The sequence below is a fragment of the Phycodurus eques genome, chromosome 4 (assembly GCF_024500275.1).
Source record: "Phycodurus eques isolate BA_2022a chromosome 4, UOR_Pequ_1.1, whole genome shotgun sequence".
Taxonomy (NCBI): Eukaryota; Metazoa; Chordata; class Actinopteri; order Syngnathiformes; family Syngnathidae; genus Phycodurus; species Phycodurus eques.
Window position 1 is genome coordinate 16,496,946 of NC_084528.1, and position 19,466 is coordinate 16,516,411.

Genomic DNA, 19,466 nt, shown 5'->3' on the forward strand with positions numbered 1-19,466 from the left:
ACCAATATATATATATATATTTTTTTTTTTTAAACCCCACAATTGTGGAGTCAACCCTTTAGATGAGGGGTAGGTAATCTGTTTATTTGTGAGTGAGCAGGACCGTACCTGGCTATGTACTGAAAAAAGTCATTTGAATTGACTTAATTCAAACATGCACATCAGTTGCACATGATTACAATGTGTTAAACTCACATATTTTACTTTTGAGTAAAAGAGGGGGAAATTACATCAGTTCAAGGCATTTTAATCATGTGCAACCGATTGTTTTCATTGTTTTTCAATTTCCTGCCCTCCGTGGCTCTTGGTGCACTTTTTCTTCTTCTTCCATTTCGCCATTAAGTGCTAACGAAAAGCATAAACAGGGTTGTCCATACTTTTTAGTTTTGTTTTCACATTCATGTGATTCTTGATAAAAATCACTCTTATTTACTTCCGTTTCCGGAAAGTTCAGTCAAGCAGATATTTTTTCTTCTTCTTTACTCTGCCAGTGAGTGAAGTGTGGGGTGAGTTGAGAGAGAGAGAGAGAGAGAGAGAGAGAGAGAGAGAGAGAGAGAGAGATAGATAGAGAGAGGGCGGGGAGATGAGGGTGTCGGGCACCTTTTGTGCAAATATATCAAGAGTACCACCCGCGTCAGATTACTGCGTGCGCATGAGAGCGAGAGATTTAGAGTTCCCAAAAGGAGACCCAAGGCTCATAGAAGCTTCTCGCTTGCTTGAAAGAACACAACCCGAAAGGCGCACAGTTTTGAAGTGAAGGACTAGAAAAGAAAAAGGCTGTCATCATGGACGGGATCAAGTTCGGACACGCGTGGCTTGTGTGCACCTTGCTGCTCTGCGCATTGCAACGTAAGTCCTCTCTTTATTTCTGCAGCCTTTTTCGCTGTGCGTAATTACGCCTCGCACTCCCTCAACCTGTGTGTGTGTGTTGTTATTTTTGATTTATTATTTTTGGAAGTTTGAAGCGAACTTTTTGGTGGCGTGTCACACTTTCCCCGATCATCTTGTGGTGGTTTGGCGAAAGAAACCGTGATGGGTCGATTCCGACATGTGTCCAACAAGTGCAAACTTGCATGTGAGGTTGTGGCGGTCCGGTCCTGCCGCCGACTTTAAGCTAGGTGGCGGTGCTTTGAAGTCGTGTGGGGAAGCCCCCTCCCCTTGTCCACACTTGATTGCACTTGTTGGCGCGCACCAGCACCACCTAGAGACCCCCTTTCACCCACATTGGGACACCGGTGCAGGTTCATTCTATCTCAACACAGTGCTTTGATGCCAAAGGGTAATCATAATTGTATAGTTGTAAAAAAAAATACCATCAAGAAACAGTGAGAGCGACGAGCCATTTTGCTAATAACTCATTCGGACGAGCTCATGTTTAGATTGCCTCCGTAATGAGCCAAAACAAACAGCAACCAAATGACTCGCCCTCAATGGGGATGTCCAAAGTCAATCCCATGATGCTCTTAATACAGTCACAGTCGTATTTTTTAAATGCCCAAAGCTTCATTTAAACGTGTTTCGGTTAAGTATTATTCAGAAGTTATTCTCATAATTATTGGCTTGAAGTGGTCCAAAATGGTGGGCGGGGCCCACTCCTCCAGTAGAATACTGTGTGTGTGAGTGCGGAGGGGTGGGGGGTGGATTTTGAGCAGCTTCTATTCAAAAGAAGAGCATGATGTCGTCCTGGTCATCTTGAAAATAAATCAGGAAATGAATAGATGCCAAATTTGTCATAGGCTACGCTACCTGGTAAGAGTCCCTGTCCATTAAACCAGTTTTCTGTTGTTTCCAATGTCGTATGGGGGAAGGATCGAGGAGGGCGTGAAATTTAGGTAGCGTAGCTTCTCAAAAGAAGAAAATAAAAAGTTCTCATTCCAGGCACCCATCCTGACCTGTTTAGAGAGTATCTCTCCGTCATGACCGCACCCATCTATGTGGTCTCTGAAATAGCATAGAGGGTGGCGGGAGGGACGGGGGGTGGGGGTCGCGGGGTCTGCCTCGCTCCGGGGGTTCAAAGTTTTCGGGAGTGTAACATTTCAAAGGAAAGAAAAATTCAGTAGCAGTAGACGTCGTCGTCATTGGGGGGAAAAAAAAAAAAAAAAAAAGAGATTTACAACGGTCACCTCGCTCCACCTGTAAAGTAGCCTCGCTTCTCCTTCCAGTACCCGTAAAAGAGTCCCAGTCTGTCAAGCAAAGTGGTGTCTGGCATAGCGTGTGGTAGTGTGAAGGGATTGTGGTTTCCCTGGGGTGCCAAATTTTGGGGCCTTTTAAAGGTCCCGTATTTTGGCTATTAAGACCTCAAAGAGTGACATGGACTTAGTATAAAAGTGTCAATTTCATTTTAACAAAAACAAACCACCTTGGTTTTGTCATACGAGTGTCCAGTAAAGGCCCCTCTGACATCTACTTCTGTTTGTCCCAGTTTTGTATCCGCTTTGTCCAGATTTAGCTAAGAGCTTATTTCCTCTGATTGGCGGCCTCCATATCGAAGACCCACTTGTGAGAGCACACGTGTTATGTTGACAGCGCTGGCTCAGGAGTGGAAAGGGAAGGCGGAGTTCTTCGCTAGTGATGTAGATAAGCTTGAGAAATTCGAAAGACCTGATTTCAGGCCTCTCGGAAGAAACACGTCTGGAACTCAGGAATGCGTGAACGATTTGAATTCAGATTTCACGTTTACTGAGGCACCATCGATACAATATTACATCCCAAATACTAAAAAAAAGGTTGGTTTGGCTACATGTTTGGCAAAACACAGCTTGAGGGAATGCAAAGGTCCTTAGAGTCTCTCAATCTGGATTCTCATGTCATTATGTCGAATGAATGATTGAATATTGCAATCTATTGTTAATGCATTTCCTGAGTACCTGCTTTTAGCAGCTCCTCTTGTCCCACCCTTTTTTGGTGTTTACTTTACTGTCTGCTTCCCATCCGTAGAGCATTTTAACAGGTGCCTTAAACTAAAACTTGGTGCCGTCTAATTGAAGGATGCAGTGCAGATCACACATCTCGCTGCTCTGTGTCAACAGTGCTGCATTGATTTAAAGGCTACGCAGAACCCTGCCCCTTCCCTCCCTGAAGTTGTGTTCTGCATGTCTCAGTTGTGGGAAAGAGCGTCATCTTTTCACCTTTTCCATAAAAGATTGTTTACCAAATCTCTCTCGTTTTTTTCCCCATCTGCATCTAACATGATTCTGTGCTAATAATAGCAACACTTGTAGGGTCTATGTGGGACCCACATTCTCAGTTACTGCTCTCTCTCACACACACACACACACACACACACACACACACACACACACACACACACACACACACACAATCACTGTCAATGCACTAAACACCATCATGGGACTCATAACACGGCTGCGCGGCATACTTGCTATCTCATGGGCATTTATTGCATGTTCCCATGCTTTTGCCCTGTGACCCGCTCCACTCATGTTGGTGAAGGGTTCCCCATTCCATCCGTGACAGGGATGCTCTTGCACGAAAACATCACAGATGGAAGGGCCTTGCTGTCTTCAATGGGTTAAGACCAAAGTGTGGTTCAGGGAAACAGTCACAGAAGTGATAGTCAAACTGTAGTTGATTCCAAAATAGTCGTAAGAAGTGGAGAGAATCGCAGTGACAAGCATCGACAAGTTAAAAGTGTCACTTCTTTGTCTGTGGCCGCTTTCAAACCCGCAGTCATTTCCTCACCTTAATTTCTACACCCCCTGCCTTACCCTGGCAGGAACAACCCCCTGCAGCCATTTGTAATTATTATGGTATTAGGCCAGAAAAAGGGTCATTTAACCTTAAGGCGATAAAAGCCAGCAGGAACCCCCACTTTAAAAATGTCTTGGCTTTGACGTTGAGCAGGAATCTTTGGCTTGTATAGCGCTGAGTGACAGATACTTTGAGAAGAGCAAGTCCATGTTTGCCCCCCTTGTCACGGAGGCATCTGTAGGCCTTGGAACATTGGGGCTGTAATTATTGAGGTGATTCATACCCCTCAGTGGGCTGACGGGTGGGTGAGTGTATGTTTTCCTGACAGTCACAGAGTCCTGAGATGGAATTAGTGGCATTCCCCAGGACGTGTCGTAGCGTGCTCTGTAAAGTTTGTGTTTGCTGGTTGTTTCTTTGCATTCTGCAGAAAAAGGACTTCATTTCTTTCTCTTAAGCCCCCCCTCTCACCGTCAATAATCCGTTTACAAACAAAGAGGCTAACAATGCATTGGCAGAGGTGCGAAGTTAGCTCACAACCAGGGTGCATTTATTGTTTTGTAACTGGGTTCTGCTCCGCCGAGCATCCAGGAGCTACTCAAAATCTATTAGACGTTTGTGAAGAACGGGTTTGGGTTTCTCTTGCAAGGAAGTCCTTGGAGCTCGGAAATGGAATTCCAGTTACCCACCCTTTCAAAAACCCACTTGTGCTGTTTACGTTTGTGACAAACGACACGTGAAACTCAATTACTGCACCGGGATTCAGGCCTTGATGAGCTGGCAGTCGGCACAGCCGGGGCATCTGGGCTCTCAATCCTAGTTTGGCAAGAATGATGCGAATTATTGGTGGGACTTTATTCCTCTTGCATTCTCTTCGTGCATCCCTTTAACACTCTTATGTTCAATTTTGTTTTTTTTAACTTGACTGGATTTGATTGACAACAATGAAATATAATAAGTGGTCCCCCCCACACCCCCTCCCTGACCTGAAGGCCGTCTGATTGGCAAGCATCTTCTTGGCAGTTCAGAATTACCCTAAAGCAAAGTGTAAACTAACAGCTTCGTCCCATTGTTCCCAAAAAGGACTCTGGTTTAGTAATTTGTGTCCATCCTTTGTAGGTTAGACCTTTCCTTTTTTGGGAGTTGTATAGTGGAAACAACCCAAAAACAGACTATACAAATGCACTTTTTATGACATTTTTATTTCATATACTATGTCCCCCTGGGACCGGGGTTCAAATCCCGGCCTCGCCTGTGTGGAGTTTGCATGTTCTCCCCGTGCCTGCGTGGGTTTTCTCCAGGCTCTCCGGTTTCCTCCCACATCCCAAAAACATGCATGGTAGGTTGATTGAAGACTCTAAATTGCCCGTAGGTGTGAATTTGAGTGCGAATGGTTGTTTGTGTCTATGTGCCCTACGATTGGCTGGCGACCAGTGTAGGGTGAAGATAGCTGGGATAGGCTCCAGCACGCCCGCGACCCTAGTGAGGGGAAGCGGTACAGAAAATTATCAGATGGATATGTCCCCCTTATTCTCTCCAATCTTCCCTTATCGTCTACCTTATCCATCCCAATCTTCTGTTTGAAACTCCTGCCCCCTCGTGTGCATTTGCTAGCCGTGATTTACCACGCTTTCCTGGCTTCTGTGCTTTTGTGTACGATTTTCAGTTAAAATGACCCCGCCTAGCATCAGGAAGATTGGCCTGTGTTTTAGTGCAGCGCTATGTTTGCTTTTTAAGTCCATCCTTGTAACCTGACTGCTGAAGATTTATGGCAGCTACTGACAATTTTTAAAACCTCCCCACTTGGCATCGATATCAACTATCCAAAGCACTAATGGCGTCTTATCTCCTCCACTGTCTGTGTTACCCATCCAAGGCACTTCACTGGCAGCAAAGTTCCTTATCAGCAAAATCATAATAGCCTACCATATAGTCTAATCGTGTAGGAAGACTAAGGGGAAGAGAGAAGGAGCTGGTTAAATCTTTTGATTTGGTTAACCTGCTGTTCCCTTATGGATGAGCTTCCTTGTCATCAGTGGGCGTTGAAATGAGGAAGGAAGGGAGGAAAGAAGGAAGGAAGGATAGGCCAGATGAAGGCACAGAGTGAGAGATGATTAAAGCTGACTATTGTGTTGCCACTATGGAGTCTTGTTATTTCTGTCCCACGGGAGGAAGATGATGGCGATGAGAAATCTCAAATGTGGCCTTGAAATGAAAAGAGGCTCCGTCGGTCTGCATGTGTGTCCTTGTGTCTCTACATTTGATGCCGGTAGCCGTGGCGATGGAGAGGGGGTTTTCAATTCACAAGATGGAGCAATATTGAAAATTCACAAAGCTCGCTCATGCAGGGAACGGAGGTTAAAGTGCAGCCAATCTTTTAGCTGGAGAGTGCTGCAGCAAGATACGAAGAATAGACTTTATTTGAAAATGTATTTGGTATTGTCATGAGTTTGAAAAACAAAATTTGTTTTGGCTCTTACAACTGCAGAATATACCCAACTGAACAGTCCGTCTGAGAACCAAGAAGGGCTACTCGTGTCTAGTCAAGTTGTGTTTTTAATAGTTCGGGTTCAGATGAAGCGAGCACACGAGATGGTGGCAGTAAAGAAAAGACAGACCGAGTATGTGTCAGCAGTTAAGCATACCAATTAAAATGGGGAATGTCATAAAAAAGCGTGAAACTGTGGACGAGGAGATCATCTTCTTGGCAGCACAGAGGAAATCCTAACCTCTCCAAGCCCCAAAACCACCATCTGACTGTTGGCTGGCAGCGCATCCTCTGGGAGCCCCGCAAGCTGTTGCTTTTTCAGACATCAACAGTTGCCTCAGCAGCAGTTGTCTAATGCACCCCTTCCAAGAAGACCCCCCATCCCCCTTTCCCTCACCTCACACCCTGGGTTCAATTACCACCTCGTGGTGATCCACCCCGCTAGTTTGGTGGCACAGTTGTGCAGCTTGCATGATATCCACGTCTCTGTGTGGTTCTTCCCTAAGAATAATAGCATGATATAAGCCCCAGAATAAGAGAAACCAAGTGGTCCAGTTAAGTTGATCTGCAGCATAGCGATAGCTGCGTAATTAGTGCATCATAGCAAGAGACAGCATGCAACTTGCCAACGTTCATTAGTACAGTGCTATTTGGTGACTTTAGCCATAAGCAAGCACCCAAACACCATAAATTCCTTCCTCCATCATAATCCACGGTTCTGATTTACTTCCCATTCCATTCTTACATTCCATAGCAGCACCGACGGTTTTCTGTTGGACAGCAGCATGTATAACTACACCCTCAACAAGCATATTGAAAGTTACTGCTGCATGCCTAGATTACGCATCAAGCGTTACAGGTTGGATATTTTGGGTTCAATTACAGTGTTATGCTGGAAAATGCATACCCAACTCAACCAAACTGTTTTTTTTGTTTTTTTTTGTGGAAACGAGGTTTACTGTATGTGTCAACTATGTCACCTTCTCAAGATGAGCGTCACCCCTAAGCAGTTTGCTCTAGGCGTCACATGACCTCACAAAGGTGAGCTGGATTGCTAATGTTGAACCTGGTATAAAGACAGCAGCAGACTGTCAACTTGCTTGTACATTCTTAGCCCAGTCTCCATTTAAGAAGGAAAAATTAAAGGACTTCGACTCACTCATTCATTGGTCAAGCGTGATAGAGAACGACACTGCCATATCTTTAGAAAATATTTGGGTAATGTATTGGGTGATCAGATAAGAAAACTTGTTTGCCGCTTCACTTGCTTACATTTTTGGTCTCTGACTCTGCTTTGCTAGAGCTAATCGGACAATCAAACTTATTCCATGTTTGGTTGAAAAACCTCCAATTAAGGGTAAACTACTCTTGGCTGTTGACACAGAGTATACATATTTGAAGGAGTGGTCAAAGAATTATGACAATGGGTCTCAGAGGAATTCTCGTTTCCGCTTATCTCTGTGGTATATTGATAACCACAAGGGTGACTGAAAGTTCACTGTGCTTCATAAGGTTTTGGATTAGCGAGGAGCATACTGTGTGTGTGCATATACATGTGTGCGAAATTACTAAGCCGCCGTGACAAAAGCCAAGGCCAAGACCGCAGAGATCACACTATTGCTTGAGCCACTTCTCATGTCCTATCTCTGTCTCGCATCGCCACGACGACATTCCTGCGGTCCTGTGAATTTAATCTAGTTAATGGTTAAGCAGCTGTGTTTAACCTCTCCAGTGAGGCTGGTCACTGTTTGACAATGAGATCTTATTGCTTTAACTGGGCCGCGGGGACCTGCGAGACAGGAGTGCAGACATGAATCGTTGGAGGAGCGCAAGATTCAGAAGCGGTGGAGTGTCCATGGAGGTTGTTGGTGAGAAACAGCCAGTGTTGGTGTTTAGGGTCTTTTGCACGCTTCCGCCACTGGTTTTGCTGTGGTGTTGTTACGTGTGCCAAAAAAATTTTATCGCCATGTGTTGGCTCAAAACTGATTTCCATGAATATTTGTGGAAAGGCGGGGCAAGGGCCAAGAAAGGGGAAAAAAAAAAGTTCCTTCTTTTCCCAGGCATGTAAGCCAGATACAAGGGTGGGTATACAAGACAGGGCTGTCTGGCCTCGGTGGAGGGTAGACCAAGGGTTTAGGGCATACTGACAAAATTCAGGCAGATTCACGTCCAATGTGATCCAAATTAGTATTGCTAGGGCTTGGCGGAAGTCAGAAATTCTAGTTGCCAACCGTGACTTCATGTCTCCATGTATGGGAAAGGGGGATGTCACCTGAGTACTGAGTAGCAAACAGGTGTCGGTTTTCATGGTGTTGCAGTCATACAGTCAGGCAGCTGCCTCAAGGACATAGCTTGTCTTTTTATTGAGGTTTCTGCTTACAGGGAGTCCCTGTGAAGAAACTACCATGGGACTACTGAAGTTCTCTTTGCTGCTTTCTGCTTGTGTGAACTTGACTTTGTGAGGAAAGAGTACATTTAGCATGCGCTGATTGCTAATGCTGCGCAAGTCTCATCCTGTCCTTTACCTAAATTATTCCCTGCCGGTTCCGTTTTTCCTTTTAATTTTCAGATTTTTCTGACTCATCTATTGGCTGAAAACTTCTCCAACCCAATGTTTCAATTTTATTATCAAGATGCGTATCACGAGGAGCTAACAAGAGAGCTTCCTCTTGCAGATCTTGTTTACGGCTTGCCTGCATATGTTGCGGTAAACAGGCGCTCTCAAGTTTCATTGTTTTGATTTATCACCAGCAGCAAAAGGCAACGAGGCCGCCCCTGCTTTTGTCAGAATATTTGATCGCAAATCAATAGCGTCCAATTGGGTTATAGCTCTATCAGGCAAAATGATTCCCAATTCTGCATCTGTACATTGTGCAGAGCCGCAACAGTGAGGGATCGTTATTATCGGGGTAATGTCAGACTCACAGAGTGGTTAACCAATTTAGCCTGTTGTTGTTAAAGGGGCTAAAGTAATTACGACCCCGCCGTCTTGCCTTGAGAGTCTGTCTCTTGTGTTTTCAAATTAGTTGACAATGATTTAAACTGAATGATGTCGGTGGTCCCCGCTGTCGTCCGGCGAGCACAGACGTCCGAGACAAGCAGTGTGGAGGACGCACACCCCCACATTCATGCACCCCACCCATGCCCAGCCCCTTTTGATCCCATTCCCCACTCCCATCACACAATTCAAGATTTGTCTCCGTGGACAATGATGAAAGATGTGCCGGCTCCCCACATGTCAATTAGCGGTCAAGGAGTGTGCACTTCACATGGTGTGCGTGTGTGCGTCGGTGTGTGTGTCCGTGTGTCTATTGAAAGCAGTGTGTAACGGTGGTGTATGAGTTTGGTTAATGGCCGGGGCAGAGAGGACACATGTTCAATAATAAGGCCTGACAAAGGAGAACAGGCGGAGCGTGGCATACAGGGAGGATGATGGGCTATTTAAGTGTGTTACTCCTTTTCATCCCTGTATGGCCTTTAAATCCAGAACCAAAAAATACCTTATTATTCCTCTTCTAGTGGCCGTGGCCATTTATAAACTGCAGAGAGGACCAGGCATCTATTAGGGGGAATTATTATGTTTTTTTCTGGAAGGCTTTTTTTTTTTTTTTCATAATAACGATAATGTGTTTTAATTAATGGCACCTTTCAGAGCACACAAAGATAACCTGCAATCAAACAGTAAAATCAAGGTTAAAAATGTATTTAAAAAAATTAAATTAAATTAAAAAATCAGAATTTGTAATATAGTTTTTATAAAATCTGAAATACATACGTTGAATATTCCTTACATCAAATCGGGCGCTTAAAACATCAACTGATAGGTGCTGTTGTTTTGGTTAGCGAAGGCATTCGTTTGTCTACGAACTGACGTACTGAACTCGAAGTGTAATTGTATGTAAAGGTAATTGCAGTTAGCTCCTGGGAGGGGGAAGGCGGTGACTCTTTCGGGTGAGGATCTGATTTATTTCAAGCAAGTAATGCTTCTAGCAATTGAGGTAGGGCGTCTATTAGAGTGGAGGCCACTATTACGGTGTGAGTTTGACTGTTCTGAGTATTTTTATTATCTATATAGATGATTTTTGACCTATGGTGACTTAAACCTTGCTTTTTCAATGTCCTGCTGAATGTATCCATCCAATCGAACTGAAGAAGTTTGTTTACGTCCTCCAGAGTTGACCCACCAACAGAGGGCGGGGGGGAGACTTGAGCTTGAAAAACAAAATCCTTGTGCACAAGCTCAGAACCCACAGTATGTGTTACATTACCAGTTATACTAGCTCTTCTTTTTCATAAGTAATCAAGTTCTAGCCAGAGTTACATGGGATTTAAAAACAGGTGAAGCAGTGTGCACTGTGTTTTCATGCCTTTTTTTTAGTGGGGTACCTGAACAAGGCCACATTGTTAAGACATTCCTTCAGGCTGTTGGAATTCAGGTATTAATAGAGAGCACACACACACACACACACACACACACACAGAGACAAAGGAATGAGAAGGAGGCAGAGGGCGACAATGCATCTGTACTCTCCCGTAGGAAACATTTTCACCTGAAGTCTGAGCCTGTCATGTGCGACGAGTGTTTCCCTTCAACTGCACTCACGCCACCGTGCGTGTCAGCGATGTGGGGGACATGACTTTACCATGTGTGTGGGCTTCCGTCACTTGGAGCTAATCAGTGCATGTGAAAGTTACTAAGATTTAAGTGAGGTTATGAATAGGCGTGTGTGTGTGCGCGTGTGCGTGCGTCCACATGGATAGCAGTACCAGCTGGCGATTGGACCCTAAGCTCTGCATTGGCCCCACATTTCTTCGACCATTTTTTTCTCCGTTTTCCACCATCATGATCCTCAATGCATCGATTAGTTCTCGCCCTCTTTGCATTGTGCGGTATATGTCTTGCTAGTTGGGGGAAGTGTTCCATCCAAGCTGTCACAGTTAGACCTTGTGTCTCCTTGGCAGAGAACTCGGACTCCTGTGTCCTCTTCTGAAAAGCCCCTCACCCACACAATACCGAACTAGGCCCATCTGTTTGTTTATGTGTCCGAGGGCGGTTCAGGGCACTTGGCATGACGATGCGCTGGTGAGCTTCAAATAGTGTAGATCTGGCAAAACAAGTCCAATTCACTGGAACTAGTTTGAGGACTCTAATGCAGGGGTGGGAAACCTTTTTCCTGTAAGGGGGCATTTTGCATTTTTCTAGGGCCATACCAAATTTATTTACATATACGATGCAATATGATTGTATATATAACGGTTCCTCTCAGGTTTTTTAGGGCCTGAGCTTGCTGTGCAAAGGCACTCTTGAAGTTGTTTACTTTCTTCCTTGTTATTATTCCTAAGCAAGATAAATTGCCATTTGAGGGCTTTTCTATACTAAAAGAGTCAACATATTTTGCAGGTGTGTTCAGCCTGGTAATCATGTACATTTGATTGGGGTCATGGATGTGTTTGAGTGCTGGGCGATATGGCCTGAAATCATATCACGGTATAATTTCTTCACGGTAATGGATAATGTTATCATTTTGTTGATCATATCATCTATTGTGATATAAACTTAAGTGTAAAAAAATATAATGGAAGTATTTCTGAATGGGTTGTATAGTCCTTCAGCAAATCTTGATCGATTAAAAAAAGAGGACATCAACAACAAAAAATTAAGATATAATTTTGAGAACATTTATTTTACAGATGAAAAAACTCAAAATTGAAAATGGATGGATGGACTATATAGTGCAAACTAACAAATACAATTGCTGATATTCTTCTGCGATTGGCTGGCAACCAGTTCAGGGTGTACCCCGCCTCCTGCCCGATGACAGCTGGGATAGGCTCCATCACGCCCGCGACCCTAGTGAGGAGAAGCGGCTCAGAAAATGGATGGATGGACTATATAGTGCAAACTAACAAATACAATTTCTGATATTGTTAATATTCAATATGCTAAATCAATACTGTAGGCCAAATTTATACTATCTACCTCATATACCGTAGATACTGCCTTCCCATAGTGGGACCTCCCAAAAGTGGCCATGTAGCATCCTTAGACTATTTGTTTAAAAATTCAGCCCCGAAGCCAGTTTAATTTTGCAACATGACATTTGGTAGGCATGTCTGTAATAGATAGACCCACATAAGTCTAAAAAAATCCATGCTCTAAAAGACACAGAAAGTCTGCCAATTTGTTTTAAAGTGGATATTTTCAGCTCATTATGGCCATTTCCAGGGGTCCTTCAACAGGGATATGTTATAGGCATTTTCTTCGAATATTGGCAAATATGACAACCGTCTATATCACTTTTGGTAGGTCTGTCGTCTATGACTGGGGCCACAAAAAAGTCTGAAGAACCCATCCCCCAAAAGACACAGGAAGTCTCCCATGTTGGTTTGAAGCAACCGATTTAGGGTCCCTTTGTTGATTACCAGGGATCCTTCCATAGGGGACTTTTGTCCGTTTACTATCAAATTTAAAGAACGCTATGAATGTTGAATGTTGGTAGGTATGGCGGTCATGAGCAGACCTACAAAAAAGTCTCTAGAACCCATAGCCCAAAAAGACAGAGGTAGTCTGCCATGCTGGTTTGAAGCGGTTAGTTCGGGGTGATTTCTAGGGGTACCTAAATCTGGGACTTGTCCTAGAAATTGTGATTCATTTTGCCATATTGCTACCAAATTTGAACCACGTATTCCAGACTGATAGGTAACGCTGAGTTACGAACAACCTTAGTTTTCATCACGGCGTGAGAGCCGAGCATAGCGGCGAAGTTTGACAACTCGCTGTAAAACATGAAACTCGAAAAACTCCACTCCACAAGGTCAAAGCATGAGCTTTTGGTGTTTTGTGTTATGAAAGTTCTGCCCTTGATTCATAGGCAACCCCTTTTGGCAGAATGCCTCTGTGTTCACCAAACATGCTCTAATGTTGTATGGCGAAGCAAGCTGTAGGTTTAGTTGAAGAACACTAAAGTGATCAGAGCCCACGTGGTCAGTGGATTGCCAAGCTGTTGAACCTAAAGAGGGGGCGGCCAGAGCCTCCTGTACAAATATTAGACGCTTTCCAAATGATTGGCACATTGTAGAAACAAGCGCACATATCAGACTAAGCCAGGTCGGTCATAAACACGCCGAGGAAGCTTGTGTTTGTGCGCAAACTGAATTATCAGATAAATACAGAAGTTGCGCTGTCACACGATATTGCAGTTTTGTTTGTTTGCAGAGCATGCCGGTCGTCTGAGTTGATTACAATTCGTTACAGTGGAACCTCTAAAGTCAAATGTCGCTCCGCACATGCAGTTTGAAATTTGACAAAAGAAAGTCTGGGAAAAAAACAGTATTCTCGAGACATTTGTGGTCTCAAAAGACCTCAAAAGATTTAATTGCACTTTTTTTTCCTTTTCTTTGACTTTGCTTTTTTTCTGCCTTCGTCATTTGTGCCTCACATGAGGTGCATTTTTATATCATAATATTAAATGTGGTCAACTTAATTTTACACTTGCATGACAGTTAAGAATGTTAAAATGTTTCTTGTGCAGTTTTTGTGCTCTTTATGAAACACCCTAAAATGCCAAAAGATATTCCCAAAGCCCTGTCTAAATAAGAATTGGTGTGAAGGAATTATGTTAATGTGATAAATCCCGACTGAGACTCAAGCTTTGAATGTTTAGGAATAAGTTTAGGCCTGGGCTGTAGTCACAGACTCTTTGTTGCGTTTGCATGTACATGCGCTCTTTTGGTGCCTTTTTTTTCTAAATTAAATCATCTGTAAGTCATTTTATTCTTCAGGGGTTATGCTGTTAGACGAGTTCAAAATGATATTAAAATGTGTGAGATAATAATTGGTTATGTATTTACAATTTAAACTATTAGTATAGGCAATTATAAACATTTTAGAGAGGTATTACTGTATTCCAATTTCCACAAAACCTGATTAAACCCGAGTTCCCACTGTATTACACCAAACTCAATCAAACAAGAAATACATTTTATTGTATCCAGTGAGTGACAAATTCACAGTGTCACCAACAACAAAAACATTGTTGGAAACCCCTAAAGGAAGACGAATCGGTTTGCCAGACGCGTGGCAGTTGGCAAAGGCGGCGAGGCAACAGGAATGGGAAGCTGATATCACTCTTTGCTCAGCTGCTGCTCCTATCATCATATGGTGGAGGGGTTCAGAAAATACACCGTGTAAATCAATCATACCTAAGGGAGAAATGAATGAAATTGAAATTTGAACTTCTAAAACAGCAAAAAAAAAAAAAAAAAAGTATTAATATGATTGTATGGTTTTGTCATGTACTTTTTGTCAAGACTACGAATCGTAAACGTTATAAACAGACAATAACAATGTCCTAGCCAACACAATTATGTTTAGTGTTTTGTTTTGGTTGTCTATGCTGCAAGTGAGGTTTTCCTTCCAATAGAAAATGTGTGGGTCCATATGTGACAGAGTGTTATGAATGGAGCAAACAGCTGGTGGGATATATGCCTCTGTGTGTGTTTGTGTGCGTGGTGAAGGGTGAGCATCCATCTGGGTGCGAGTTTGCTAATTAAAGATTCTTTTGTCTCAATCTACCCTCTCTCGTGCGTGACTCAGAACTCAAACTGTAGTGACCTCATTGATTTTTAATCAATCAGGAGTTGTGCTAGACCTCTCAGTTGTCACTGGATCAAAGTTAATCTTTTCAAGATCCATCCATCCATTTTCTGAGCCGCTTCTCCTCACTAGGGTCGCGGGCGTGCTGGAGCCTATCCCAGCTGTCATCGGGCAGGAGGCGAGGTACACCCTGAACTGGTTGCCAGCCAATCGCAGGGCACATAGAAACAAACAACCATTCGCACTCACAGTCATGCCGACGGGCAATTTAGAGTCTCCAATTAATGCATGTTTTTGGGATGTGGGAGGAAACCGGAGTGCCCGGAGAAAACCCACGCAGGCACGGAGAGATCATGCAAACTCCATACAGGTGTGACCGGGGATTGAACCCCGCTCCTCAGAACTGTGAGGCTGACGCTCTAACCAGTCGGCAACCGTGCCGCCATCTTTTCAAGATATTTTGGACAATTGTTTAGGGAAAGCCAATTTCTGTTAAAAGTGCACAAAGCAAGGTCCATATAGGCATACTCGTATAGGAGTTTGCACATGTGGAAGAACTCGTCCGACACGTTCCAGCATCTTGTCAAAAGTCTTTCCAGAAGAGTGCACTATAGTATAGTCTCTGTCCATATTGTGTGTGCGTGGGCGTGTGCGTGGAGTTCCTCAGGGAAATGTATAAAGCATAAACCCTCTATGTCCTAATACAAACTTCATATGTTCTTCTATTTCCACGTAATGTAAGTTCCCAAATAGTTTTGCCCATATATTGGCTGTGTGGAGGTTGTGTCAAGGATGAACCCTATATATTCTTATAGTAACTCCATATTTTCTTCCATTTCCAATATAGTGTTGCATTGAGATACAATTTGTGTTCGTTTCATGACCATGCTCATAATTAAAAAAAAATCTCATACCTTAATCATCTTTCCCCATTGAAATGAATGGAAATGTTCCAACCCCCCCTAATGTGGATGGGGGTCGCCCGATATGGCGTGCTGTTGTATTGTCTATCTACATGTGTTGATACACCATTTCTGTTCAAATATCCTTTGCGTAAAGGGATCTAAAACCACAACTATCAATGCTAACTATTAGCACGTCAACGGCATTAAGCGAAGAGGACTTCAAGCAAAGCTATGTGGTTGTTTCAAGTACACAAAGTGTAATCATCTTTCTTTTATGTTTAGTTCCAGTGTAAACGTCAACTGGGAGTGACAATAGACAGCTTGAAGCCTCTTTTATGAACAATTGTTTCTTATCTGCCAAACTGCTGCTTGTTGTGAAGTGAGTTAAGTTGAGTTCATTGACACCAGACAGCGCTTGTACCTCTAATTATTTCTTGCAAGTCGAAGAAAAAAATCCTTGGAATGATGGCTCGTCCTCTGAAAAGCTCAAAAGTTAGGTTGCTCTTATCTAAAGGCACCACTGTACTTTTGTCTATATTCTGTATATTGTAAGTGTGTCCCTTAGGGAAACGTCCTTTTATTTTTGTAAAGCCTGAATACTCTAATAGCAACTTTCTATTTCATCCATTTCCATTTCCAATAGGTGTCCCAATACGTTTGCCTATATATTGTGTATCTGGAGTTCCTCAGGAAATTGGCCTAAGTCCCTTTACGTTCAATGACTAAATTCACCCTCTATATCCATGTCGCAACCCCATATTTTCTTCCATTTCTCCTTTCTGTAGGTGACCCCATACTTAGTAGTTGAATCATCTCCCTCCCATTGTCGCTCCATAACAGACGACTACAGTCATGGAACATTTCAGAGCAGCACTGATGACTGACAGCCTCCACATCTCCTGTCCGAGAACCCCTCGCACCCCTAAACCCCCTTAACATTCTTTTGTTCACAGTAGTTCTCAACTCATCCTGCATTCGACAGCTTCCCCCTTCCCCAGGGGTGTTGGGGGGGGGGATGCCCCACCTCACCAAACAAAGCGTCCCTCGCTTTTTCTTCGCAGGCCACTTCCACCTGCAACGACAAGCTTTCGCGCCTGCATCTCACCATAAATGTCAAAATGTGCCCTGGGGCATCCAATCTAAAAGTGGAATGTGTGTAATTCAAACCTCTACATTTTCAAATGCGGAGTGTTCTCTGATGACATTTCCCAACTTATGCTTTTGCGACATTCATGGGGTGTTGGGGGGGGATGGGTCAAACATAGGTGACACATCGAAGCAATGACAGCAATGTATTAATAGAAAAGAATAGCCCTCTCGCTGTGACTTGTGCTTAAACAAACCGTCAATGATTGATCAAGGAGGATGTTATTGCGAATGAATGGCACTCAGTTAAGCACAGATTCAAGCGTTATTCCCTGAGAAATTAAGGAAAACGTTCAGAGAATGACTCAAAAAAATTGGTGAAAGGAAAATATCCCAGAACCATACTTTTTTTCCCCCTACGTATCACTAAATTTAGAGATTTCAGAACATTGAGAACACGATTCTTCCATCCCATTAAGGGTCCCGTATTTTGACAAAGTATCTCTAGTATTTGGGATGTAATATTGTCTCTATGGTGCCTCAGTAAACATGTAAAATATGAATTAAAATCTTCCACGCATTCCTGAATTCCAGACATTTTTCTGCCGAGAGCCCTGAAATCAGGTTTTTCAATGTGCTCAAGCTTATTTACGTCACTAGCGAAGATCTCCGTCTACTTCTCCGCTCCTGAGCCAGCCCTGCCAACATAACAAACACTTGTACTTGTGTTATTCCTGGTCCAGTCCTCCACCCCTCCAAGTTTCTTCTCACTGCTTTTGTACTTTCTGCTTAATCCTGCTAACATAAAATGCTGATGAAAACATAGCGTAACTGTGGCGGAGATAGTGAAGGATGCAGATTTGGAGCTTTTGAGGTTCTCCCCTCATTGAAATGAGTTCAAAAGAGTCACAACAGCTTTCATCTCCGTCTCCTATTCCTTTTCGGTCTCCCACACTCACTTTCTGAATTAACATCACATGTTTTATAACACATGATGTGTTCTATTGCGCCTCTCCTTTTTTTGTATTCATGGTTTTCAAGTTGTCAAGCTCAAATAAAGCTTTTGGTTTGAGCCATTGCCCTAAAAAGCAGATGTCTCTTTTTGTGGTTAAAATGATATCTACTATGCCAGATAACTTCTTTTGAACCCCACCAATCTTTCTTCACCTTCATACCAAAGCCTTCCTCCTTCACCTCCCTGCTTTCATTTGCTCAAGATGCCTGGCAATGGTGAAGGAGGAGGAAGAAGCGGAGGAGGGGGTGATGGTGCCAGGTCAGTCAAGGCGCTCATGATTCAGCGTCAACACCCCTTACATACGTTTTCAAAGTAGCCTCCCTGCTCTTACCTCTAACCTTTTATATAAAAAATATATATATTTTCTACCATTAAAACAACAACCCATACCCAAATATTTTACATTAAAAAGAGATAAAATTCAGAACTAATTACATAGCTTAGTAACAGCATACATAGCTTTGATTTTTATTTTCTAAATATCTCAATTATTATTTTTTTAATCTTTCTGCAAATGTTTCTGTTTTTTCCAAGCCACTGTTCTATTTAGCCGAATAATGCTGCTCAAGTCTGTTTGGAACTTCCCAAAGTAAAGGCATCACGTTCTGCTTCTTTAGACAGCCAACTAGTTGAGAAGGAATCAACAGCACCCCTGCCAGCCTTTGACATGTAGTGCACTCCATTTTGTCTCCGTTGCTTCAAAATGCGCCTAATCAGCAATCAATGTTTCAATAATAATGAATAATCAATGAAAGTCCAGCTTAACTCCAAAAGGTGACAGGTGCGCAGCTTGAGGAAGGTGCTGGAAAGAGAGAGGGGAGGGGAGCGAAAGGGCGAGAGGGCGCAAAGCGCGACCCAGGCTCCAACAATAGTACTGCAGGGCAGTTCATGACGCATACTTTACCTCCACCAAGGCACCACATTTGTGTTTTTTAGTCAGCAGCATACTTTCAGGTTCAGAGATGATGTACAAATATCACCAATGAACAAACTCAAATGCAAAAAATCTGTCTGCCTGTATACTGCTGTAAAAAAAAAAGGTCATCAAACCAACTTTTATTGGGCACTGTACACATGGGGAATTTCTTTCCATTCTTTTCCTGACCTGTGTCAAATATCCAAGTGCTCTTTCAAAAATAAAAAATACTGAATTTGGCAAACCTGCAAAGAAGACGCAACGGTTGGAGGATCAAAAGAGGACCAAAGCATACGAAGGGAGCGTGTCCTTATATCACTTGAATGACGGCATGCGAAAAGGGCTTACAAGGGCTAGAGATTTAGTTGCCCTTCTTTATTAATAGATTTTATCTTGAAGAAAAAATACCTTCTGTAAAGACTTATTTTTGTCACTTTCCGGCAAGAGGAATGTTCTTCCCTGAGAACTTTGCACAGTAAAATGCCGTATAGTGAAAGTGGATGCATTATTCTGCTCAGTACAAAAACTGGCTTGGAAACAGGAGTTTAGTACATTCAGAGCAAGATTCTCCAGTTCTATTAAAAGTATTAAAATCGTTTCTAAAAAATATTTTTCAATTAAATATAATTTTAAGGTTTTAAATTGTATTATTTTATTACAATGTAATTAACTAGAATAATAAAAAAAAATTCAAAAAAAGCTGAAGTTATTCTGATTAATGCAACAGTGGTATGGAGACAGGAATTAAAACC

The 19,466-nt window shown here is 42.9% G+C and overlaps 1 protein-coding gene across 2 annotated transcripts in view; it reads left to right on the forward strand.

Moving 5' to 3' along the window:
- Nucleotides 1–599: 599 nt before the first annotated feature.
- Nucleotides 600–19,466, forward strand: part of bcam (basal cell adhesion molecule (Lutheran blood group)) — a 75,748-nt gene continuing 56,881 nt past the window's right edge. For both annotated transcript variants that reach the window (XM_061674260.1, XM_061674261.1), the window contains exon 1: nucleotides 600–849. In XM_061674260.1, the coding sequence (XP_061530244.1) occupies nucleotides 786–849 (64 nt within the window). In that variant the 5' untranslated portion in view covers nucleotides 600–785. The remainder of the gene's footprint in view (nucleotides 850–19,466) is intronic.